This window comes from Heterodontus francisci, chromosome 37, assembly GCF_036365525.1.
Source record: "Heterodontus francisci isolate sHetFra1 chromosome 37, sHetFra1.hap1, whole genome shotgun sequence".
Lineage (NCBI taxonomy): Eukaryota > Metazoa > Chordata > Chondrichthyes > Heterodontiformes > Heterodontidae > Heterodontus > Heterodontus francisci.
The window spans coordinates 33,032,482-33,059,140 of NC_090407.1; the positions used below are offsets into that span (position 1 = coordinate 33,032,482).

General features: G+C 41.7%; 2 protein-coding genes across 2 annotated transcripts in view; one reads left to right on the top strand and one right to left on the bottom strand.

The window, feature by feature from the left end:
• Positions 1–6,900: 6,900 nt before the first annotated feature.
• Positions 6,901–19,879, bottom strand: ubiad1 (UbiA prenyltransferase domain containing 1). Its single transcript, XM_068017503.1, has 2 exons — positions 19,186–19,879; positions 6,901–13,537 (listed from the first exon to the last, which is right to left on the bottom strand). The coding sequence occupies exons 1-2, from the start codon at positions 19,679–19,681 to the stop codon at positions 13,053–13,055; spliced, it is 981 nt and encodes a 326-aa protein (XP_067873604.1). The 5' UTR covers positions 19,682–19,879; the 3' UTR covers positions 6,901–13,052.
• A 200-nt stretch (positions 19,880–20,079) lies between these two features.
• The window catches only part of mtor (mechanistic target of rapamycin kinase), a 432,694-nt gene continuing 426,114 nt past the window's right edge, over positions 20,080–26,659 (top strand). Inside the window, exon 1 of the mRNA XM_068017001.1 lies at positions 20,080–20,204. The gene's annotated coding sequence lies outside the window, so the exon portion shown is untranslated. The remainder of the gene's footprint in view (positions 20,205–26,659) is intronic.

The following is a 26,659-nucleotide window of genomic DNA, read 5'->3' on the forward strand; positions in this document are numbered from 1 at the left end:
AAAGATAAGGCAGAAGCATTTGCAACAATCTTCAGCCAGAAGTGCCGAGTTGATGATCCATCTCGGCCTCCTCCTGAAGTCCCCAGCATCACAGATGCCAGACTTCAGCCAATTCGATTCACTCCGTGTGATATCAAGAAACGACTGAAGGCACTGGATACTGCAAAGGCTATGGGCCCTGACAATATTCCAGCATTGGTACTGAAGACCTGTGCTCCAGAACTTGCCACGCCCCTAGCCAAGCTGTTCCAGTACAGCTACAACACTGGCATCTACCCAACAATGTGGAAAATTACCCAGGTATGTCCTGTACACAAAAAGCAGGACAAGTCCAAACTGACCAATTACCACCCCATCAGTCTACTCTCAATCATCAGTAAAGTGATGGAAGGTGTCATCAACAGTGCCATCAAGCATCACTTGCTTAGTAGTAACCTGCTCGGTGATGCTCAGTTTGGATTCTGCCAGGGCCACTCAGCTCCTGACCTCATTACAGCCTTGGTTCAAACATGGACAAAAGAGCTGAACTCAAGAGGTGAGGTGAGAGTGACTGCCCTTGACATCAAGGCAGCATTTGATCGAGTATGGCATCAAGGAGCCCTAGCAAAACTGAAGTGAATGGGAATCAGGGAGAAAACTCTCCGCTGTTTGGAGTTATACCTAACACAAAGGAAGATGGTTGTGGTTGTTGGAGGTCAATCACCTGAGCTCCAGGACATCACTGCAGGAGTTCCTCAGGGTAGTGTCCTAGGCCCAACCATCTTCAGCTGCTTCATCAATGACCTTCCTTCAAACATAAGGTCAGAAGTGGGGATGTTTGCTGATGATTGCACAATGTTCAGCACCATTCGCAACTACTCAGATATTGAAGTAGTCCGTGCAGAAATGCAGCAAGACCTGGACAATATCCAGGCTTGGGCTGATAAGTGGCAAATAACATTCGCGCCACACAAGTGCCAGGCAATGACCATCTCCAACAAGAGAGAATCTAACCATCTCCCCTTGACATTCAATGGCATTACCATTGTTGAATCCCCCACTATCAACATCCTTGGGGCTACCACTGACCAGAAACTGAACTGGAGTAGCCATAAAAATACCATGGCTACAAGAGCAGGTCAGAGGCTAGGAATCCTGTGGTCCTCCTAACTCCCGAAAGCCTGTCCACCATCTACAAGGCACAAGTCAGGAGTGTGATGGAATACTCTCCACTTGCCTGGATGGGTGCAGCTCCAACAATGCTCAAGAAGCTCAACACCATCCAGATCAAAGCAGCCCGCTTGATTGGCACCCCATCCACAAACATTCACTCCCTCCACCACCGATCCACAGTGGCAGCAGTGTGTACCATCTACAAGATGCACTGCAGCAACGCACCAAGGCTCCTCAGACAGCACCTTCCAAACCCACGACCTCTCCCAACTAGAAGGACAAGGGCAGCAAATGCATGGGGTCACCACCACCTGCAAGTTCCTCTCCAGGTCACACACCATCCTGACTTCGAACTATATCGCCGTTCCTTCACTGTCACTGGGTCAAAATCCTGGAACTCCCTCCCTCATAGCACTGTGGGTGTAACTCCCTCACATGGACTGCAGCAGTTCAAGAAGGCAGCTCACCACCATCTTCTCTCGGGCAATTAGGGATGGGCAATAAACGCTGGCCAAGCCAGTGATGCCCACATCCTATGAAAGAATTTAAAAAAAACAGGGTTTATTTTTCCACTGTAGAGTATCTCTTTTGGTATCGATTTAGCTTTTTGGAAAAGTATCCCACCGACTGTTCGATGTCCGATTCATCATCTTGTAACAGGACTGCACTGATCCCCAGGTCACAAGCATCAATTGCTACATGGAAAGGCTTAGTGAAATTTGGGCAGCCAACACTGGTTCGTTGATCAAAATAGCTTTCAGCCTCTCAAAAGATGCTTGGCACTCCACTGACCACATTACCTTGGCTTTCTTTTTTTTTGTAGCAAATCGGTCAGTGAAACAGCTATAGTCTGAAATTTGAAACAAACGTGGTAGAAACCACACATCCCCAAAAACCTCATGATTTCTCGTTTAGTCTTGGGGTGGGGAATTCCATCAATGCTTGTACTTTTGCTGTTCTTGGCAACACTTGCCTTTGTCCTTCTGTATGTCATAGGTAGGTTACCCACGCTTTTGCAAATTCACTTTTGGCAAGATTTATCACCAAATCAGTCGACTGTACTTTTCTAAACAGAGCCTTTAGTTGTTCTAAGTGGTCCTTCCAAGTGTCACTGTATACTAGCACATCATCAAGGTAAACCACACAGTTAGGAACATTGGCAACCACTTGGTTCATTAGTCTCTGGGAAGGGACTGGGGCAATTTTTAGCCCAAATGGCTTAACTCGGCATTGGAAAAGACTGCCTGGTGTGACAAAGGCCAATATTTCTTTAGCATTGGATATTAAAGGAATCTGCCAGTATCCCTTTAACAAATCTATTTTTGTAAGAAACATGGCACTGCCCACTCTGTCAATGCAGTCTTCCAAGCGAGGAATCGGGTAGGATTTTGCCTTTGCTACTACATTAACTTTTCTGCAGTTTATGCAAAATCTACTTGATCTGCCAGGTTTAGGCAACAACACCACTGGGGAACTCCAGCTGCTTTGACTGGCTTCAATTAGGTGGTTTTCCAACATGTATTAGAGATTTGCTTTCACCCGGGCCCATTTCTCTGTACTGAAGTGATAAGGATGCTATTTTAAAGGAGAGAATTCTCCTACATCCACATGATGTATGACTAAGGTTGTACATCCTGGTTTGTCCCCAGACTCCTTTAAATGCTGAGAGTAGCCTTGTTAGGTCTTCTCATTGTTCTGCATCTAAATATGAAAGCAGTGTCTAACCTCCCTAGCAATTCAGTATTAGCTAACTGGATAGTAGGAGGTTCAATTTGAGAATTGCCCAGGCCTCTTTCTGCCTCATCCTCACTTTCCCTTTCATGCTTCACTGTCCCTACTACCTGTGCTTGCTTATCCTCCACCTTATGGTGATATTGTTTCAACATACACAATGGTGGCCCAGTGGCGCAGTGCTTAGCACCGCAGCCTCATAGCTCCAGGGACCCGGGTTCAATTCTGGGTACTGCTTGTGTGGAGTTTGCAAATTCTCCGTGACCGTGTGAGTTTTCGCCGGGTGTTCCAGTTTCCTCCCACAGCCAAAGACTGTAAATAGGTAAATTGGCCATTGTAAATTGCCCCTTGTGTAGGTAGGTGGTAGGGAATATGGGATTACTGTGGGGTTAATATAAATGGGTCGGCACAGACTCGGTGGGCCGAAGGGCCTGTTTCAGTGCTGTATCTCTAAATAAATAAATAAATACTGATATGACACAGCCGATTCTTTTTCTGGCGATCTTGGGTGTCAAATAATTCACTTTACCAATCCTTTTGACTACTCTATATGGCCACTGAACTGCGCTTTCCGCAGTTCACCCAGCAAAGGCAGTAATACTAACACCTCATCCCCTGGTTGAAATGTTTGGGTTTTGGCATGCATGTCTGTCCATTTCTTCATGGTTATCTGGGAAGCTTTAAGGTGCTCCTGAGCCCCTTTGCAGGCTCCCGTGAGCCACTCCTGGAACATGGAAGATTTGCCCCTCTGTTCCAAAAACTTTGATTAGTTTTAGAGGACCCCTTACCTCATGTCCACAAACTAATTCAAAAGGACTAAAACCAGTAAACTCATTAGGTGAATCTCTGGTGGTAAACAAAAGAAATTCCAGCCCTTTGTCCCAATCATGGGAATATTCATAACAGTCTGCTCTAATCATCGTTTTGCGGATCTGATGGTACCATTCTAAAGCCCCTTGTGTCTGTGGGTGGTATGTTGAAGACTTTAACTATGTTAGGTGCAGATTACTCAAAACTTCCTGAAAAATTTTGTACATAAAATTGGAATCTTGATCTGGCTGAATCTCAATCGGTAATCCATATCTAGTGAAGAACTGGGTTAACTTCTCTACCACTACCTTAGCAGAAATCATTCTCAAGAGAATGGCTTCAGGGAACTGAGTAGCCATGTCCATAATCGTGAGTATATATTGATATCCTACAATTATTTTAGGTAAAGGTCCCACACATTCTACCAGCACCCTACTAAATAGTTTCTCAAAAACTGGTATGGAATTAGAGGTGCCAGTTTTAAGGCAGGTTGCGTTTTTCCCACAATCTGGCATATTTTACAAAACTGCACCATGTCCTTGAAAAGACAGGGCCAGTAAAAATGTTGACTTATACGTGAATGGGTCTTCCAGATCCCACGATACGCCATAGGAATTTCATGGGCTATCCTTAATATTTCCCGGCGATACTTGGGCAGTAACACTATCAGGTGAACAACCATCCATTCTTCATCCGCAGGTCCGTGAGGAGGTCTCCACTTCATCAGAATCCCATTTTTAACATAGTAGTGTTCCGGAACTTCTTTTGCCTCAGCTTCAGTTAGAGCCCATTTTGCCGCTTAATTCTGGATCAGCTTGCTGAGCCTTGATCATAGAAGACTTGCTAAACATTTCCTTCGGATTATCCAAATTGCCGAAGAAAGTTTCAGATCTTCGGCTATCTGTCTGTGGTGCCAATTTGACCTATGACAATGGAACGTGTTCAGCCATTGCTCAGGTCACTACACGTGAAGGAAAAATTCCTGCAACTGTTGTGTCTCTTTTACTTCACTTGGTCTTTCTGTGACTATTGGGGAAGCTACTACCTTCACTCCAGCCAACTCATTCCCTAGGAGTAGGTCAACTCCATCTACAGGCAAACTATGGACAATTCCTACAGTTACCATTCCAGACATTAGGTCACACTCCAGGTATACCTGATACAAAGGTACAGGTATATACTCTCCACTGATATCATTCACTAAAACCTTGGCATTCAATGTGCTTTCTGGTGGAAAAATTACGCCTTTTTTCAGCAAAAGTGGTTGGGTTGCTCCTGTATCGCTTGAGGGATAAGGAGTTACTTTTCCTTTTGACAGGAATTCCCTATAACTCTCAGGCATCTTGTTCACGAACCCACACTCACAGCGGTTGTTGTACTTGGCCTTACAGCTGCAGTCAGAGGTATAGCCCCTTTCTCTGCATTGGCCTTGTATACTCCAATAAGTCCCATGGGTTTCGCTCACAACTTCCACATTCTGCACAAAGGTGTCCCACCTTGTGGCAATGGAAACACTTAGGCTTTCAAATCTCACTTCCACTCTCAGCATTTTCCTTTCTGGCCCAAGAAGGAGATCCTGGGGCGTTTCCAGCTATCCCTTCTTGTCCCTGGCTACTTCCCTTCCTTTCACCCTCCCCCCTTCTAAGGTTTGTTGGGGGGTGGGGGGAGATGGTGACAGAAAAAGGGTTTGGGCTTTTGGGCTTGTAAACAAGCTTGTAATCATCAGCAATCTCAGCTGCCTGTCCAGCTGTTGAAACTTTCTGCTTCTCTACATGGGTTCTTACTAACAGAGGAAGTGAGTTTTTAAATTTTTCCAGAAGAATTAGTTCCCCAAGGTTCTCATACATGGCCTCTATCTTTAGAGCCTGCATCCAAAGTTAATTTGCTTTACCCTCTCAAATTCTACATAAGTCTGCCCAAGCTGTCTCCGGAGGTTCCAAAATTTCTGCTTGTATGCTTTAGGAACCAACTCATAAGCAGCGAGAATAGTCTTTTTTTGCCATCACAATCTGCAGAAGCCTCCTCAGAAAGCATGGCATAAACTTCATGAGCTCAGCTCGTCAACCTGCTTTGCATAAGAAGTGTCTAGCTTTCCTTCAGCCACTTCATCCCTCTGGCCATCTTTTCATGAGAAAAGTGTCCCTACGTCCCTTTCCTCAAATTTCGTGAGGGCTCGCTCAAATTTAAACAGCTCTCCACTGGTTTCTGGGCCAGAGTCTGGTCTTTCCTCACCAAAACTTACACTGGAGTCAAGACCACCCCTTTGTCTTAGTTCCATCTTTTGTAATTCGAACTTCCTTCCTTCTCTAACTTTTTCTTTGAAATTGAGGCTTACGTTTTTCCAGTTCTATTTCTTTGTCAAGTTGAAGTTGCCTCACCTACAACTGAATTTTCGATAATTCAACTATATTACCACATGGTTTGCCTCCTCATTCTTCTAATTGCAAATGCTGTGTGATGACTTCAATTATGTCTGCTTTCTTAGCTCCTGGTTTTAACTCTAATGCCAACAGGTCTGCCAAATCCTTTAATCTAACTTTAGTTAAGTTTCTCAAATCACTCAGGGATACATCCTCCTTCCCCAGAAAAGTCATAGCAACTGACAGACATTCCAGTGGTGTAACCATTATTCTAATGCACAAGAATTTTTTTTTTTTGTTTACTTTTCCTCTGTTCAATTATTATTACCCCACTTAAAATTGTACGTCATCAGCATTGGGTTATCCGGCACAGTGCCCCAATTATATGTCATGACAGAGGAGTTCCACTTCTCCACAGGTCACGTATATTTAAATGTATATCTAGTTACTGATGCGGTCAATCATACACTCTACCTTTTACCCCAGAATAAAATACACCAACCAGGTTTCTTTAATAAACAAAATTTTCAGATTATAAAAGACTTGACCGGTAACGAAGCAAAGCCTTAACAGATTGAAATATGAAAGTTTCTCTTTTACCTTAGCCCATCTCACACACACACTGGTTAACCGGAAAAAAGAGGTTTTCTTTTGAGAGTTCTATCACAAAAAAACCCACAAAAATAATACTTTGGCTAAATACTTGCCAATTCCTGAAAAAAAAAGAAAGATGTCAGATGTAAGAGTAATTCTGAAAACTGCTACTGGGTTTAAACCTTCCTCTTCATTGCTATGGATTAGAAAAGTACAATCCCTTGAACTAGAAAGCAGTAAATCTAAGAGCCAATTTATTAGAATGAATAATCAAAGGTTTATTACAATTGAAATAAATTTACAATAATGCTTATAAACATTAATATATTACTGTATTTAAAGCATTTTCTCCCAGCAACAAAGCTGGCTTTGATGAGCAGAACTACAAAGGTCAGCATATTGTTTTATCATATAAAATTAGGTTTGCCAAGTACAGTTGACAGGCCCTGTCCAATATAAACTATGCATTGTATTAAACAGTACAAAGACAATAGACTCCTAGATAATGAATACTGCTGATAAATTCATCTAATCACGCTCGTATGGGCTGGTAAATGTAGGAATATTTCAACATTAGTAACACATCCAGTCAATTTTGTAGATAAATAGATAAAATATGCTCTGAAATCCAATTTTTATTTGTTCTTTTAAACAGACTGCAATGTAAACTCAGTTGGGGAAGTTTAAAAGTTGATGTTTCAGGAAGTCTAGACAGCCTTTCTCGCAAGACAAATAAAATTCATCACACGGTCACTCATTTGTCATATATACAGATTTTCACTGGAATTTAATAATGGAAAGTGACATTTGCAGCTTAGGGACAGCCATACTCACAGCACTGCAGATTTAGACCATGCATATAAATCAGTGTAACGGAGACATTTTATTTCAGATGTTACATATAAATAAGTGCTTCTGCAAATTTTCATAACCTAGACATTTGCTGGGTCACTACAAATGAATACAAGAAACAAAAAAACTTCAGTTAGTTATTCCCTCCCCCACAATAAATGCTTGCCTTTGAAATAAACTTTGAACTTATTTGGAGCTCTCACAATAAAAGTTGCATTGTACTCCCTTGTGTTTTATTTTGCAGAGTTCACTATGTAGATATGGAGATTAAATTAGTAATAACTCGTGTTTTTTCTTAAAAATATATAGAAAGCACAAGTCCTGAAAATCCATGTCAAAATTAGCACCTTTACTGTGGCTGTGATCCTTGTATTGGTGTACGTGTGCCAGTAAATTCAGTAACTGGTACTGGACTGACATTCATACCAGACTATGAGTGCAACTTGCCTGATCAACACTAACATTTTGAAATGAGCCATGTATATACCACTTCCAAATTAATAATCCAGACTACCCAGATTAGACATCTTACTTGAAGCTGCACCATGTAACATTAAAAGAAACAGTATATTGTATCTAAATTGTAGTATTATTCAGATTTTAATTTATTAGATGGCATGCTCACTTGTCTGGATAAATTTCTATAAATGGAATTAAATATGCATAAATGGGGTTGCCAAGGCCAACAACTGCTACCATTGCACATTCAACCGATACAATGAAAGGTAATTAAAACCAGCATTGGCTTTTACTAGGTTCACCTTTTACAGTAATGTTCCACTGGACTGAGATTTGATTGCACATAACTTGCAGACATTCATGAAAAATGTTACCAGTTCATCCATTTATTATCTTAGCCCAGAGAAGATGATGACAAGTAGTAGAGGGAGAAACTGTCATTGCATTTAAAAAGCACTTAGACATGCACTTGAGGTGCCATAATTTACAGGGCTGGAAGGTGGGATTAGACTGGATAATTGTTTTGGCTGGCACGGACATAATGCACCAAATGACCTCCTATTGTGGCGTAAATCTTTCTATGTTTTAACATAGCAACACCCCATAAAACATCTAACTTAGCACAGGATTAATGCACCAGGATAAAGAATTTGTTAAAAGCTCTCCTCTGATAATGCTTAAGTCATTATCTAGTGTGGCACTGAGCAATAAAAATCAGGAACACCCTCAGTCTGCAAGGTTAGTTAATCTAAACCAGGGCAGCATTGGGGTGTGACAATTGGCCTCAGTGCCTCCCTGGAATTATGGGAGCAGATAAAAGTAACCATTTCAAATTGCAATCTAATGATACCTGCGATGATGTGCATGTGGATTTTGAAGGAGGAAAGGATCAAGCTCAACTGTATAGCTCTTCAGTCAAAAAATCCTTTCTATCTAATGCAGACTAACCAAAGATTTCTGGTATTCATGGAATTGCACCCAGGCATGCATGAGAGGCTTCAGCAAAATGCGAGAGGCAGGAAGTGAACTGTGGGAGAGAGAGGAAAGAAGAACACATACTGCAAAAACTCTGCTCTGCTTTAAAAGGTAGCATCTACAGGGATACATTCAAGAGTCCAAAGGTAATCTAAACAGTTTTGGTATAGAGTTTTAAAGACAAAAGTGATCCATAAACTATTCTTAATTTCTTGGTTAAACTTTATGTTACCTAAATAGTCCAGCTTTCTCAAGGCACATGACTAGTTAATCAAACAACTAAGTTTTAATAGTGAAAAATTGCCTTACAAGTTAAGGAAGTGGGATGTCTCCAAATTGGGTTGCATTATCTTGCATCAAGAACCTAGCTTGAAAAATAAGTCAGGTAATAAGAACCACACGTGGATTAAACTCACTTTACGGAATATCTTGTGCAATTTAAAAAAAAAAAATCCATAAGCAACACTGGACCTGAACAGACTACTCAAATGGTATTAAGCTGGTAGGGTTAACTAAGAAATTATTTTTGACTCAGCCATGTCAATGCGATCACTGTCACTGGAATTTTACTGTAATTGGGAAAATTGATTTAATGCCCACTTGAACAGTGAAAAAACTCAACAGTAGCGTTGTAGATTTTGTGCTTCCAAGTTTGGCATGCATTGAGGGTCATTTTGAGCTGGGATGAAGTATTAGTTTACAGGTTCATGACTAATTGAGAGCAATTAGAGGTGATGACCTAATAGAGTTACATATTCAAAACTAATTGAGTTAATTAGAAATTTTGGTAGCAAATGTTATTTATGCTTAGGACAACACTGCATGCGGTACAAAACAAAGGACAGGTATAATCTCAAAATCTCCTAAATAGGTACTGGTATTCGGAAAGCTATTTTTGTGGGTTGTGGGGTAGGAGGAGTGGGGGTTACCAAGAAGGATCAATCCCCCAAAAAAAGGTTCCAATGCACTTAGAACAAGGCAGCCATCAGCCCTATAACATCCCATATATCAACAGAAAATAGAAATTAATTCCAATCTTTCAGTGAATTTCAGTTCAGAATCATCTATTTGGATCAAACTGATCATTAATCCTCCCATTATTGTGGGTCTGCAAATCTATATTATTTTTGGGATGTTGGAATTGCTGAAATAAAAGATGGTCCTGGCAGTGTGATTTGAAAACCAGCCCAAATTTGACTTCATGTAAACAGCTACTCTTGCAGAAAATATCTATTTTTGGTACAGATCCACAAGTTCATTCTTGACTAAGCAGACATCAGCAAGGAAGGGGATAAAAAAGAAATCAAAAATTTAAGAGGGTTTCTCCATTTTTCCATTCCTCTCCCTCCTTTTTAAATGTTTTTGTTTTGATTGATTGGTTTCCGGGTGCTCCTATTTCCTCCCACAGCCAAAAAGACTTGCAGGTTGATAGGTAAATTGGCCATTATAAATTGCCCCTCGTATAGGTAGGTGGTAGGGGAATATAGGTAGGTGGTAGGGGAATATAGGGACAGGTGAGGATGTGGTAGGAATATGGGATTAGTGTAGGATTAGTATAAATGGGTGGTTAATGGTCGGCACAGACTCGGTGGGCCGAAGGGCCTGTTTCAGTGCTGTATCTCTAAATCAAATCTAAATCTAAATCAAAAGGATCCATGGTAAGAAACCATTTTCTTTTATGGAAGCTCTGTTAACTTATCATTTGTCTTGAATAAATTGAGCCTAATAGTAATTAACTGTACTTCATTGTACAATTCAGCACTATCACTCGATAGATGAAAAGCACTTTTCTCTCATAACAGGAAAGGACTTCCAAAAATAAAAATTTTCTTATGCACCAAGCAGCAACAAAAACAATTTAAAAAATCTGTAAACAAAACATAGGGGAACTTGAGTTTTTAAACTGAGACTTCAGTACGGGAGCCCGTTCATAGGTACAGAAGATGTGTGGTGCCTTTTTATTCCTGTACTGGGGGCCACAGAGTGTGTTCACATCATGATCCCTGTCAGGCTTTGTCTAGCCTGCAAATTCTTCTCCAACCTGACACCCAACTTTCTGCCACCTGAATTTCTTCAGAGCCTGTGTGGAGCAGTGGTGAGGGAAGGCATAGCGACATGACAAGACGATGATTCCCGTACTCCAGTCACAGCACTTTTAAAATCAACAAAATGATCTCAACATGCACATTTTCCGCATTTCAAATGTTTATCCACATTAATAAATCTAACACAATACTTGACAAAACAAAGAGGAAAAGAAACACATCTTATGGGCAGGTCCAACAGTTAATTATTTAAAATGATAGAAATTAAAGTCGAATTAATGATCAACTTCCTAACACAAGAAATAGGTATCTCCTACTTTAAATTATTTCTTCATAAACAGACATCTTAACATTTAAGAGAAAATGCACTTGAGGGAAAGGGGCTACTTGTATTTCCAGTCTCTCCCTGAAAACATGCCATCTTGAGCATACATCATCATCAGGGGCTAGAAAGGATGCCTATTTGTAAATGTTCTCATGGAGCCACTCACTGATGCTCCCACAATGCAAGAGAACACCCTGAAGTTGCTAGGCTCCAAATAGACAGAAAGTAGTTTAAAATAAATTATGACCAAGGCATAAAAATGGCACAGAATTCTGAAATGAGATCCTTAGAATACTAGTAAAATCCCAGAATTCCACATAGTGAAAACTGAATGACTTATTCAGTTGCCCTAAACCAGCAGTCCCAATTATGTTGATTTCCTGCAAAGTATGAGGCTTTTCAACTTTGCTGCAGTTGTTTGTTTTATAAGGGCTGAAGGGAAGAAAGTACTTAAATGGCTGGTACTTTTCCCTTCATATTTAAATTAAGATGACAGCATAATTTAGCACTTTTATTGGAAAAGCCAATATGCTTCATACACTATATAAACAAAAACAAAAAGATTCCCCCCTCACCACATGACCCTAAGTACAGCACTGCAAAAGCAGCACTTTATGGGAGCTCATTTGCCTACTGCACTGCTGTCCAAGGGATCACTATTTAAATTGAACAGCTAACTCTGGGTGATGTAAAGGATAAATGAGAATCCAATTATTTCCTTTTGAAAAAATTAGTGCAGTCATTTGAAATCTTTTACCAGTACAATTACAAAATATTAAATACTTCATCCCTCCAAAATGGAAATTTTCCTTTCCATTGCAATGTAACTGCCCTGCCTGCAATCTGCTCTTTAATGTCAATTTATGTATTACAGCATTAAAATTAAGTTACACAATTAAAATGTAACAGAACTTCAAAATGATCAATTGTCATTAATGAGACAATTTCTAATAGAATATAACAGAAAATAATTGTAATTGCATTTCAGTACTGTCAAGAAGTTCAGACCTCAAGTGCAAAAAAAGTAACACTTCTGAAGTAATTTCAAACTGGAGTTACATTACATCTTTGAAATTACTGCCAAGGACCAATTTTCACAGCACAATGTGCTCCAAATTCACATTTTTGTGCTGCCAGACATTATTACATAATCTATGTCATTTGTGCATGATGACATGTACAAGAGGATCAAATGATATATGGCATCAACGTTGCAGATTTAATAAGTAATAATGTAGTCTATAATGAGAAATTATATCACAAGTACATTTTACAAGCTACAATTGTCCTCCACTGCGAATATTTTAATGGCTTAAATGAAAGTTGAGATGTAAAAATTGGATATTTGATTCAAATTTCTGTTGTCTATGATTGAATTTAGTTTAAATCTAGCAAAAGAACGAACCATACAAAAGGTTGGGTACAATGACTGTCTGGCAATACTTAAAATATGGGTCGCTATGTACTTCTGCAAGTTATACAAGATAGTTTTCCTGGTGCCAACACTATTGCTTGAATGCATTTGTTTAAAAAGCACACTTACACCACTCAATTTTCATGTGTCTCTTTGCTAAGCAATGGGAGTAGGTATAGTTTGAAAAAAAAAACAGCAAAGTTTGCTAACTTCAACAGGAATAGTGGCTTAATTGGAACACCTCACTGTTTTAGCTCAAACAGACTTCAAAATAAAAAAGGTAAGTTTCAGCAACTTCAATTTAGACTGAAATTTAGACAAGGAGTCTGCTGTTATTAGTTTGGTAAGCTTCCAGATGGTGCTAACAAAATAGCAAAAACATAGAACAAGCCCAGTAAAAGATTCAGCTTTGCAGTCATTTGGGGAATTTTGGCATAATTTTGGCTTCGAAACTGTCGCTCAAGTGAAAAGGCCAAAGGCACAGTTAAAAGTGGTAATGCAAAGCTGATTGTATAACGGGTTGCTAATATGCAAAATATCACATAGGGTACGAATATTAGCATGTTATACACAATATAAGATAATGTTGGCCCAATGATAATGGCAAAAGTAACTATCCCAGCCTGCTTATCGGATTCCATGTCCCTGGTATTATTGCTGTGCAAGATGGCTTCTGTATTGAGTGCTAAAGGAATTGCATAAAGTAGTGGTGAAATAGCCAAGTAACCAACTTGAACAGCATGGGCAAACATCACAGCTAATGGTCCGAAGGTAATCAGAATGATGATATCACCGAGAGCAAAGTATTTAAATCCAATACCTGCAGGACCAAAAAGAGACAAGGCTTAGAATACATTTCATACACAAATGCACATGAATATAAAATCTCTGGCATAGAGCCACCAGATAGCATTTAAAAAATAAACTGGCCTCAGAGGCTACTTAACTATCTGCCTCTCATTCAGAGAAGGTGGAATTTGAGATATTTGGTTCAAATGTTTTCAAATGCACACTAACAACACAGCAAGTATCCCACTAAATAAAGATAGAGGCAGATAGATGATTTATCCATCAAAACTCTTAAAATATTGTAAAACTTGCAAAGTATTCAATTCTGGGCAACTTGGATTATATAGATATTAACTGCTCAGTTTTTAAAAATTCATTCATGGGATGTTAAAATTACTGGCAAGGCCAGCATTTATTGCCCACCCCTAATTGTTCCGAAAAGAGGTGGCCTTCTTGAACCTCTCCAGTTCATGTGGTGTAGGGACACCCACAGTGCCGTTCGGGAGTGTTCTGGGATCTTGATGCAGCGATAGTGAAGGAACGGTGAATATAAAGCAGCTGATTGCTCTTAACTAGAAAAACTTTACCTATATGCTGTTCTGTTTTGGGGTGAGAGCAGGAAGGATGGTAGCTCTCCTTTGAGCAACTAACTGAGGATGTCAGCAGCCCTGCCCCCAAGACTACACTCTCCATTGCCAGACAACAACCAAGTTAGTCTAAGTCCCACTTACAGGAGATAGTAATGTCAATATGACATCTTTTTGCAGTATAACCCACATGCAGTAGCTGCTGCTACTGTTGCCTCCAATATGCCCAGATTTCAACTTGCATGCACGAATCCCAGAAAGAGATAGAGAGGGGAAAAAGTACAAGAACAGAATAAAGGAGACAGTGCGAGAGAGCGAGCATGCGTACAGCAGTAGAGAGAGGAACAGAACTGAAGGAGAAGACCTACGCTGATAGGGAGGGAGTTGGACAAACAAAGGAAACGGAGGAAGACGACAACTGAGTAAAATGCAACTTTGGTAGGGGAGGACAAAACAGAAGTGAATAGAATGGAAAAGCAAGCAGTTTTGCCTCTCTGAAGTTGAATTTTTAATCCCCAATAATTTAGGGTGTATTTTCAGTTCAACTTTAGCATTGTTGCAAAGCATAAATCACTCAAACACACATGGCAGACTGGTTAAAAAAATAAAATCCCATCGGATTCAGGGAAATGCAGCAAGGTGATACAAAACTGGCTCAGTGGCAGGAAACAAAAAGTAATTGTTGACAGGTGCTTTAGCGACTGGAGGGCTGTTTCCAGTGGCGTTCCGCAGGGCTCAGTACTGGGTCCCCTGCTTTTTGTGGTATATATTAACGATTTGGATGTAAATGTAGAGGGCATGATCAGGAAGTTTGCAGACGACACACAGATTGACCGTGTGGCAGATAGCGAGGAGGATAGTTCTAGGCTGCAGATGGCCTGGTCAGATGGGAAAATGGAATTCAACCTGGAGAAGTGTGACAAAGCAAAGGAATACATCATTAATGGGAAAATATTGAGAAATGTAGAGGAAGTAAGGGACCTTGGAGTGAATGTCCACAGATCCCTGAAGGTAGCAGGACAGGTCGATAAGGTGGTTAAGAAGGCATATGGAATCCTTTCCTTTATTAGCTGAGGTGTAGAATATAAGAGCAGGAAGGTTATGCTGGAACTGTATAACTCATTGGTTAGGCCACAACTTGAGTACTGTGTGCAGTTCTGGTCACCTCATTACAGAAAGGATGTAATTGCACGAGAGAGGATACAGAGGAGATTTACGAGGATGTTGTCAGGACTGGAAAAATGCAGCTATGAGGAAAGATTGGATAGGCTGGGGTTGTTCTCCTTGGAACAGAAAAGACAGGGGAAGATCTGATTGAAATATACAAAACTTTGAGGGGCCTGGATAGAGTGGAGGTGAAGGGTCTATTCACCATAGCAGAGAGGTCAGTGACGAGGGGGCATAGATTTAAAGTGATTGGTAGAAAAATTAGGGGGGAGATGAGGAAAAACTTTTTCACCCAGAGGGTGGTGGGGGTCCGGAACTCACTGCCTGAAAGGCCAGTTGAGGCGGAAACCCTCAACTCATTCAAAAGGAGTCTGGATATGCACCTCAAGTGCCGTACTCTGCAGGGCTACGGACAAAATGCTAGAATTAGAATAGATAGATTGATTTTCGGCTGACACAGACACGATGGGCCAAGTGGCCTGTTTCTGTGCCTTAAACTTTCTATGATTCATGCTGTTGTGTAAATACACTCGATCATAAACAGCACCCAAGGATCTTGCCTACTTCAAGTAAAGGTTGGACATATGTGGCCTAGAGAATGAGGAAAAGTCGTAAGTCTGTTGCAAATGCACAGGACAGGGTGCACTTAATCTTGCCAGTGGTAGGACAGAATAATCTTAATTATGTACACATCTGCTGTAAGTGCACCTCGAGGAACTACAGCTCAGACTTGTTGAGCTGGAGTCTGGTGCAGACATTGCAGGGCATCGGGGAGGGAGAGAGTTAGCTCAACACTCAGACCCAGGTGGCAATCAAAGCCTTAGATTAGGTAGTGGTACAGGCCTGGTTAATGGTCAGGGACAGGAGGGTGTGACTGAAAGTCAGGCAGGTACTGGGGACTTAGGTGCAGTGCTGAGGAGCTTCGTCTTTTTCCCTTATCCAACAGGTTCTTGCTGCCTGTGTGGATGAGGGCAAAGTCTGGGGTGGATAAGCAAACTGACCATGGCACCCTGGTATAGGAGGCCATTCAAGTGGGGGAGTAAAAAGGAACTTGGAGGCATTGCAAACAGTGAGGATGATAGTAACCGCCTGCAACAGGACATAGATAGACTAGCGGAATGGCAGACAGGTGGCAGATGGAATTTAGTACTGACAAGTATGAGGTGATGCATTTGGTAGAAGGAATAAGGAGAGGTAATATATGCTTAATAATGCAGTACTAAGGAGTGAGCAAGAACAGAGGGACCTAGGGGTGCATGTGTATCAATCTTTGAAAGTGGCAGGACATATTGAGAGAACAGTTAGGAAAGCATATGGGATCTTGGGCTTTATTGGTGGAGGCGTTGGGTAAGGGACAGGGAAGTTATGCTGGGCCTTTGTGGAGCGCTGATTGGGCCCCGGCTGGAGTATTGCGTCCGGTTCTGGTTGCTGCACTTTGTTTTGGGAGGGGTGGGGGGAGGGGCAAGAAGCGGTGTCCTGGGAGAGTGCAGAGTAGATTTGCCGGAATGGTTCCAGGAATGGGGGATTTTGGTTGCAGGGTTAGGTTGGAGGGTCTGGGGTTGTTCTTCTTGGAGTGGAGGAGATTGAGGGGAGATTTAATAGAGGTGTGCAAGATTGCAACAGGCTTAAATAAGTTAGACAAAGAAAATGTGTTACCATTAACTAATGATACAAAGGACTAGCAGACACAGATTGAAGGTTTTGGGCAAGAGATGCAGGGGAATATGAGCAAGAACATTTTTTTACACAATGGGTGGTATTGACTTGGAACTTACTGCCCACAAGGGTGATGGAAGCAGAGACTATCAATGACTTCAAAAGGAAATTAAATGGCCACTTGAAGGAAATAAACTTGCAGGGCCATGGGGATTGAACGGGGGAGTGGAACTGACTGATTAGCTTCATGGAGAGCCAGCATGGATTTGATGGGCCGAATGGCCTCCTTCTGTGCCATAAGTGTCTCTACAAAAGTTAATTTCAGAAGGAAACATTCAAAAATTACAACATGGGGCAACTAAACATCGATTTAGTAATGGCAATAGCCAAAATGCATGCGCTCATGCTTTCCAATTCAAATAAATTTAGATCATAGAATCAAAGAATAATATAGCACAGGAGGCCATCATCTGGCCTGAAGCGTTTGTCTCTTTGATAGAGCTATCCAATTAGTCCCACTCCCCTGCTCTTTCCCCATAGCCACGAAAATTTTCTCCCTTCAAGCATTTATCCAATTCTCTTTTGAATGTTACTATCTAATCTGCTTCCACCAGCTTTTCAGGTAGTGCATTCATTCAGATCAACTCACTTGTAAAAAGCATTTCCTCATGTTGCCTCTGGTTCTTTTGCCAATCACCTTAAATCTGTGCCCTGTGGTTAGTGATCCTTCTACCATTAGGAACAGTTTATTTACTCTTATCAAAACCATTCATGATTTTAAACACTTCTATCAAATATCCTCTTAATTGCTCTGCTCTGGGAGAGAACAACCTACAGCTTCTCCAAGTAACCTTCATTCCTGGTCCCAATTTGGTAAATCTCTTCTACACCCCTTCTAATGCGTTGGCATCCTTTCAAGTGGTGCTCAGATTTGAACACAATACTCCAGCTGAGTCCTAACCAGCGTTTTATAGCTTAATGCCTTGCTTTTGTACTCTACTAGAATACCAAGGAGCCCATATGCTCCACCAGCTTTCTCAGCTTGTCCTGCCACCTTCAAAGATTTGTATACATGCACTCGGAGGTATGTCTATTCCTGCACCCACTTTAAAATTGTAACATTTAGCTAATGTTGCCTCTCATTCTTCCTAACAAAATGCGTCACTTCACATTCTGTGCATAAAATTTCATCTGCCGTGTCTCTGTCCATTTCACCAGTCTACATCTTCCTGAAGTCTGTTACTATTCTCTTCTTGTTTACTATATGTCCAAGTCTCACATCATCTGCAAGCATTCAAATGATACCCTGTGTACCCAGGTCCAAATCATTAACATGCATCAAAAAGCACAGTGGTCCTAATATCTTCTATTCTTTGCCCTTTACACTGTTACTATCCTGGTCTATATTAGGATAATTGAAACCCCCCCCCATTATCACTACTCTGTAGTTCTTCCATCTTTCAGTAATTCGCCTACAAACTTGCTCCTCTATCTCCTTCTCACTATCTGGCAGCCTATGCTGCCTATCCTGCCCTGGACTCAACTACATCATCCTTCCTTTCCAGTGCTATACTAGTTTCTTTGATCAATACTACCATCTCCTTCCTTTCTTTTCCTAGCCTACTTTCCTGAGAACCTTGTTGCAGGAATATTAATTTCCCAATACTTTCCTTTTTTGAGCTAGGTCTCTGTAATTGCCACCATATCATAGTCCATATGGCAACTTGTGGTTCAAAGTATTAATTTTAAAAAAATAATTGTTTCATGATCTTTAATTTGTCTTTTAGTTAATAAGCACTAAATAGAGAACAAAAGAACATCTTTCGGAAAAAGCCATATCTTGTAACTGTAAAAATATTCCAGCCATTCTGTATCTCACTTCCTTCCGTGGCAGTAGGTAACGAAAAGCAGAAGTAAAACTTCAAATAAAAAGAATGAAAAGAAACCGAGTTTTGGGCAAAAACAGCCCCGTAAAATGAACAGGATTCAGTTTTCTCTCTCCGATACTTACTTGCCTGCTGTAGCTTTCTACTTCCAATTTCCAAAATTCACATTTTTCAAAATATGGAATAAATGTGGCTTTGAGCTTTCTTCTTAGAATCCTTGTTATTAATAACATCCAAACACTCTGCCCTCACACTATTATTTCTGATCAACATTAGAAATGAGTTAAAAAGAAAAAGGAACAAAGCAAATGGCAAAATATGAATCAGCGGAGATGAACGAGTCTTTAAACTAAAGACAATCTGCGTGCTACCTCCTCACTTACCTCCAGTGTACAGAAAGGAGCTGGACAGGCCCCCGAAGAAGATGAGAGCCAGGTGCTCAAGTTTGAGCTTGCACAAGAAGTAGAGGGAAGAGGCGCAGAGACAGCCCAGGGTGTACAGAACGGCGCCGAACCGCACCACGTCCTGCGGCTCCAGGATCCGGTCCACCAGGGTCCGGTCGTCGCTCTTCTTGTGATCAATGCCCCGGCTGAAGTCATAGTAGGTGTTGACCAGGTTACCGGCTGCGTGCACGGCCAGCACGGCCAGGGCGGCCAGCAGGGAAATGATCAGGTCCAGCTCGCCCAGGCTCTTGTAGGCCAGTGTCGTGCCCAGGGCCACGGGAGTGAGCGAGGCGCTGAAGCTCCAGGGCCGCAGCGCCAACACATAAGCGGCGCACTTATGCCTCAGGCTTCTGCCGAGATCCGGCACCGCAGCGGGGCCCAGCATCCTCGACTCAGCGTCCACGTCCACCTGCTTAGCTCCGCCATTCTCTTTCATCCTCGGCCCTTTTACTAACTAATCGACAATAAGCAGTGACCAAGCGGCCAAGGACTCATTCGGGAACTCACCACCATTGCCCGAAGGTCAGAATTTCAAATCTAACCACCAGAAAGTCAACACCACGCACGCGCAAATACGTCATTCAATTCAATTAAAAAAACAGAGCGGGAGGCGCACGCGCAGCACCTCAGACATGCACAAATCCTCCAAAGCAATGGTACAGGAGGTGACCTAAGTGTCCGCGCGACGTCAACGGAATTCACTTGCGCCGAGTCGCATGCGCAGTCGTCACTGAAACTTTTCCTTCTCTGAATGGTTCCTTCATCTCTAACGTCTACTGACCTGCCCGCCGGTATATTGACGTGCTCTTTTGATTGGTTGTTAGATGTGTCAATCACGGCGCGCGATGCGCCTGCAGGTCGTTTCTCTTTTCAATATGGTGGTTCTTATGCAGTAGAATAGCAAACCAATGGTTTGGAGTGAAGATTTGATGATTTATTTACTGTAAAACGACAAGAGGGTAAGTATCCATGGTTGGTAACGAATTGTGATTGTTTTAGTGAAAAATGTGACAAGTTTATGGTGATTAGGTTCTAAAAATTCTTTAAATCCTGATTACAAGCTGTGTAATATATGTTATCTTCCAGGATTGATCAGGTTTGATAGAATTTGTGATTTATTATTATTTATAATTCATTGCAAGGCAGTATCTCGAACTAATTATTATCTAATAAAAGCATTGCAGGCTAAAGATTTAATGCTTTAGAGAGAGCGTACATGGACTTTTAAAAGGCATTTGATGAAGTGCAAATAACAGGCTTATTAGCAAAGTTAGAGCCCATGGCAGTAGCAGCATGGGTACGAAATTGGCTAAGTGACAGGAAACTAGAGAATATGGGTGAACAGTTGTTTTCAGATCGGAGTAAGGTATATAGTGGGGTTCACAGGGTTCGGTCCTCGGGCCCCAACTATTTACAATCTATATTAATGACTTGGATGCAGGGATAGAAGGTACGAGAGCTAAATTTGCAGATGACACTAAAATAGGTGGGATAGTAAGTTGCAATAAAGAAATAAGAAACTTACAAATGGAAATGGATAGGTTAAGTGAATGGGCCAAAATTTGGCAGATGGAGTTTAACGTGGATAAGTGTGAGGTTATCCATTTTGGTCGGAAGAACAGAAAGGTAAATTATTATCTAAATGGAGAAAAGCTTCAGCGTGCTTCGGTGCAGAGGGATCTGGGTGTCCTCATGCATGAATCGCAGAAAACTAGTATGCAGGTGCAGCAGGTAATAAGGAAGGCAAATGGAATTTTGTCATTTATTGCTAAAGGAATAGAGTATAAAAGTAGGAAAGTGATGCTGCAGCTGTATAAGGCATTAGTGAGACTGCACCTGGAGTATTACATACAGTTCTGGTCCTCTTACTTGAGGAGGGATGTAGTTGCATTGGAGGCAGTTCAGAGGAGGTTCACTAGATTGATTCCAGAGATGAGGGGTTTGTCTTATGAAGAGAGATTGAACAGTTTAGGCCTTTACTCTCTAGAGTTTAGAAGAATGAGAGGAGATCTAATTGAGGTATATAAGCTGATTAAGGGGATTGACAAATTAGACGTAGAGAGGATGTTTCCTCTTGTGGGGCAATCTAGAACAAGAGGTCATAGTTTTAGGATAAGGGGTAGCAGATTTAAAACAGAGATGAGGAGAAATTACTTCTCTCAAAGGGTCGTGAGACTGTGGAATTCACTACCCCAGAGTGCGGTGGATGCCATGACATTGAGTAAATTTAAGGAGGAGATAGACAGATTTTTAATTAGTAAAGGGTTGAAGGGTTATGGAGAACGGGCAGGAAAGTGGAGTTGAGGCCGAGATGAGATCAGCCATGATTGTATTGAATGGCGGAGCAGCATCGAGGGGCTGAATTGCCTACTCCTGCTCCTAGTTCTTCTGTTCTTGCGTTCTACAGGAGTTGGTGTTAGGACCCCCACTTTTCTTGCTATCTATATGACTGAGACTTGGGCATACAGAACAAAATTTGCAGATGGCACAAAACTTGAAAGTATTGTGAACTGTGAGGAAGATAGTGATAAACTGCAGAAGACTATCGACCGGCTTGTGCAAACCCTCTGAAGCAATGGGGTAGGAAGTGACCTAAATGTCCGTGCGACGTCAACAGAGTTCCCTCGCACTGAGTCGCATGCGCAGTCGTCAATTCAACTTTGACAAGAGGCAGATGAAATCTAACGTGGAGTAGTGTGTGGTAGATGAAATTTAATGCAGAGAAGGGTGAAATGATTCATTTTGGTAGGAAGAATGAGGAGAGCCAATATAAAAGAAATGGTACAATTCTAAAGGGAGTGTAGGAGCAGAGGGACCTGGTTTGGAGCACAGGTCTTCAGTACTATTGCTGGAATATTGTCAGGGCCCATAGCTTTTGCAGTATCCAGTGCCTTCAGTCGTTTCTTAATATCACGCAGAGCGAATCGAATTGGCTCAAGTCTGGCATCTGTGATGCTGGGGACTTCAGGAGGAGGCCGAGATGGATCATCAACTCGGCACTTCTGGCTGAAGATTGGTGCAAATGCTTCTGCCTTATCTTTCGCACTGATGTGCTGGGCTCCCCCATCGTTGAGGATGGGGATGTTTGTGGAGCCACCTCCTCCAGTTAGTTGTTTAATTGTCCACCATCATTCACGGCTGGATGTGGCAGGACTGCAGAGCTTATATCTGATCCGTTGGTTATGGGATCGCATAGCTCTGTCTACCGCATGCTGCTTATGCAGTCTGGCACGCAGATAGTCCTGTGTTGTAGCTTCACCAGATTGACACCTCATTTTGAGGTATGCCTGATGCTGCTCCTGGCATGCCCTCCTGCACTCTTCATTGAACCAGGGTTGGTGGTAATGGTAGAGTGGGGGATATGCCGGGCCATGAGGTTACAGATTGTGGTTGAGTACAATTCTGCTGCTGCTGATGGCCCACAGCGCCTCATGGTTGCCCAGTTTTGCATTGCTAGATCTGTTCGAAATCTATCCCATTTAGCAAAATACTGCAGATGCTGGAAATCTGAAATAAAAGCAAGAAATGCTCAGGTCTGGCAGCATCTGTGGAGAGAGAAGCAGAGTTAACGTTGCAGGTCAGTGACCCTTATAGAGTTATACAGCACAGAAACAGGCCCTTCAGCCCAACACATCCATGCTGACCATCAAGCACCCATCCAATCTAATCCCATTTTCTAGCACTTGGCCCGTAGCCTTGTATGCTATGGCATTTCAAGTGCTCATCTAAATACTTCTTAAATGTTGCAAGGGTTCCTGCCTCGACCACCCCTTCAAGGCAGTGTGTTCCAGATTACAACCACCCTCTGGTGAAAAACATTTTTCCTCAACTCCCTGCTAAACCTCCTGCCGCTTACCTTAAATCTATGCACCCTGGTTATTGACCCCTCCGCTAAGAGAAAAAGTTTCTTCCTTTCTATCCTATCAATGCCCCTCATAATTTTGTATACCTCAATCAGGGCTCCCCTCAGCCTTCTCCGCTCCAAGGAACTTTCTGAAGAAGGGTCACTGACCTGAAACATTAACTCTGCTTCTCTCTCCACAGATGCTGCCAGACCTGCTGAGTATTTCCAGCATTTCTTGTTTTCATTCCAAAATAGTTGACGATTGCTAACACCTCCCTTGATGGTTTCGAGATTGAGTCAATAGGAGGGGCTATTGGAAGAAGACTTCAAGTAACATTTTTACTTATTTTTTTAACTTCCATAACTTGTATTTATAATAAAGCAATATATATTTTCAGTTATAACTTATAAAAACTGCTCCTGAAAATTAACTTTGGTAAAATTATTTAATACAAAATAATTGCTTTAAATTAATGGAAAATTTCTTAGATTACCCGAGTTGAATGAAATGCCTTTTTTGAAGTTTGTGTGGCTCAGTTAGTAGCACCGTTTCCTGTGAGTCAGAAGATTGTGGGTTCAAATTGCATAATCTAGACTGACAAGTAGTGTAGTGCTGATGGGCTGCTGTATTGTTGGAGATGCTTTTCTTCTGATGAGTTGTTAGATCAAGGCGCTATCTACATTTTCAGGTGGTTGCTAAGGATCCCACTATTCAAAGAGTTGTGAACTCACCTGGTGTCCTGGAAATCATCCCTCTTTCAGCTAACACCTCCAGAAACACATGAGCTGGTTATTCATCTCATTGCTGTTTGTGGGACGTGTGCACTTGACTCCACCAGATTAATTCAGAAGCACCTTGGGGTGTCCTTCGAGACTTGATAAATGCAGTTATTTTCCTCTATCGCTCTTTGTTTTGCTTTCTTTTTCTCTCATAGGAACATAGGAGCTGGAGTAGGCCATTCAGCTCATTGAGCCTGCCCTGCTATTCAATCTCATCATGGCTGATCTTCCACTTCAATGCCTTTTTCCCACACTATCCTCGTATCCCCTTATGTCATTTGTATTTAGAAATGGATGGTAGGACCCTAGGGAATACACAGGGTCAGAGGGACCTTGGGGTGCTTGTCCATAGATCACTGAAGGCAACAGCACAGGTAGATAAGGTGTTAGGAAGGCATACGGGATACTTGCCTTTATTAGCCGAGGCATAGAATATAACAGCAGGGAGGTTACGTTGGAGCTGTATAAAACGCTGGACAGGCCGCAGTTGGAGTACTGTGTACAGTTCTGGTCACCACACTATAGGAAGGATGTGATTGCACTGGAGAGAGTGCAGAGGAGATTCATCAGGATGTTGCCGGAGCATTTCAGCTATGAAGAGAGACTGGATAGGTGGGGGTTGTTTTCCTTGGGACGGAGAAGGCTGAGGGGAGACCTGATTGAGGTATACAAAATTATGAGGGGCATTGATAGGATAGATAGGAAGAAACTTTTTCTCTTAGCGCAGGGGTCAATAACCAGGGGGCGTAGATTTAAGGTAAGGGGCAGGAGGTTTCGAGGGGATTTGAGGAAAAATATTTTTCAGCCGGAGGGTGGTTGTAATCTGGAACACTGCCTGAAGGGTATGTTGCCCTCGCAACATTTAAGAAGTATTTAGATGAGCACTTGAAATGCCATAGCATACAAGGCTACGGGCCAAGTGCTGGAAAATGGGATTAGATTGGATGGGTGCTTGATGGTCAGTGCAGACGTGTTGGGCTGAAGGGCCTGTTTCTGTGCTGTATAACTCTATGATTCTATAAATCTGTCAATCTCTGCTTTAAACGTACTCAAAGACTGAACTTCCACAGCCCTCTGGGGTAGAGAATTCCAAAGATTCACAACTCTCTGAGTAAAGAAATTGCTCTTCATCTCTGTCCTAAATGGATTCCCCCTTATCTTGAAATTGTGTCCCCTGGTTCTAGACTCCCCAACCAGGGGAAACATCTTAGCTGCATCTACCCTGTCTATCCCTTTAAGTATTTTGTAGGTTTCAATGAGATCACCTCTCATTCTTCGAAACTCTAGAGAATACAGGCCCAGTTTCCCCAATCTCTCTTCATAGGACAGTCCTGCCATCCCGGGAACAAGTCTGATGAACCTTCGTTGCACTCCCTTTATGGCAATAATATCCTTCCTAAGGTAAATGGACCAAAACTGCACACAGTACTGCAGGTGCGGTCTAACCGAGGTTCTATGGAATTGAAGCAAGACTTCACTATTCCTGTACTCAAATCCTCTTGCGATAAAGCCTACCATACCATTAGCCTTCTTAATTACTTGCTGCACCTGCATGCTGGCTTTCAGTGACTTATTGACAAGGACGCCCAGGTCCCTTTGTACATCTACACTTTCTAATCTCTTACCATTTAAGAAATACTCTACACACCTGTTCCTCCTGCCAAAGTGGATAACCTCATATTTTTCCACATTATATTCCATCTGCTTTGTTCTTGTGCACTCACTAAGTCTTTCCAAATCTCCTTGAAGCCGCTTTGCATCTTCCTCACAACACACATTCCCACCTAGTTTTGTGTCATCGGTGAACTTGGAAATACTAACTTTGGTCCCCACATCCAAATCATTGATATATATTGTGACCACACTAGTCACAGCCTGCCAACGCGAGAATGACCCGTTTATTCCAACTCTGTTTTCTGCCTGTTAACCAATCCTTAATCCATGCCAGTATATTACCTCCTATCCCATGTGCTTTAATTTTGCTAACCAACCTCCTGTGGGGGACTTTAACAAAAGCCTTCTGAAAATTCAAGTATACCATGTCCACCGACTCCCCTTTATCAATTCTGTTAGTAACATCCTCAAAAAACTCCACCAGGTTTGTCGAACGTGATTTCCCATTAATAAATCCATGTTGACATGCCCAATCAGATCATTATTATTCTTGTGTCCATTTATCACATCCTTTAGAATAGATTCTAGCAATTTCCCAATGACTGATGTAAGGCTAACAGGTCTGTAATTCTCTGTTTTCTCTCTCCCTCCCTTCTTAAATAGTGGGGTGACATTTGCAACCTTCCAATCTGCAGAAATTGCTCCAGAATCTATAGAATTTTGGAAGATGATCACCAATGCATCCACTATCTCCACTGCTGCCTCTTTCAACATTAATTTCTCCAATATAACCTTCTTACTAATACTAATTTCCTTTGATTCCTCATTACCCATAATCCCTTGAATCTCTAATTCTGGGAGATTTCTTATATCTTCCTCATTGAAGACACAAAGTAATCATTTAGCTTCTTTGCCATTTCTCTATTCCTCATTATAAATTCTCCTGACGCTGCCTGTTGTCAGACAAGCCTTCCCACCTGCCAAGAATGAAAGAAATTAATTTTGCCACATGAACATTTGATTTTAAACTGTTGGTGAAGAAAGGACTTGCTTTCAAAAAACAATTGGAGACTTTGACTGGAGAGAGACATTAGCATATCAACCGACAAGTACTTCAAAGAACAAAGGAGCTATTCGCTGTTCTGATTTAATCCACAATGGACTTTTGATTACCAG

Bases quoted from the DNA above. Each gene is read 5' to 3' on its own strand.
- ubiad1 (XM_068017503.1), bottom strand. From the start codon at position 19,681: ATGAAAGAGAATGGCGGAGCTAAGCAGGTGGACGTGGACGCTGAGTCG. The intron at 13,538-19,185 runs GTAAGTGAGGAG...TTGGTCCTGCAG, and splicing joins CTCCTTTCTGTACACTGGAG to GTATTGGATTTAAATACTTT.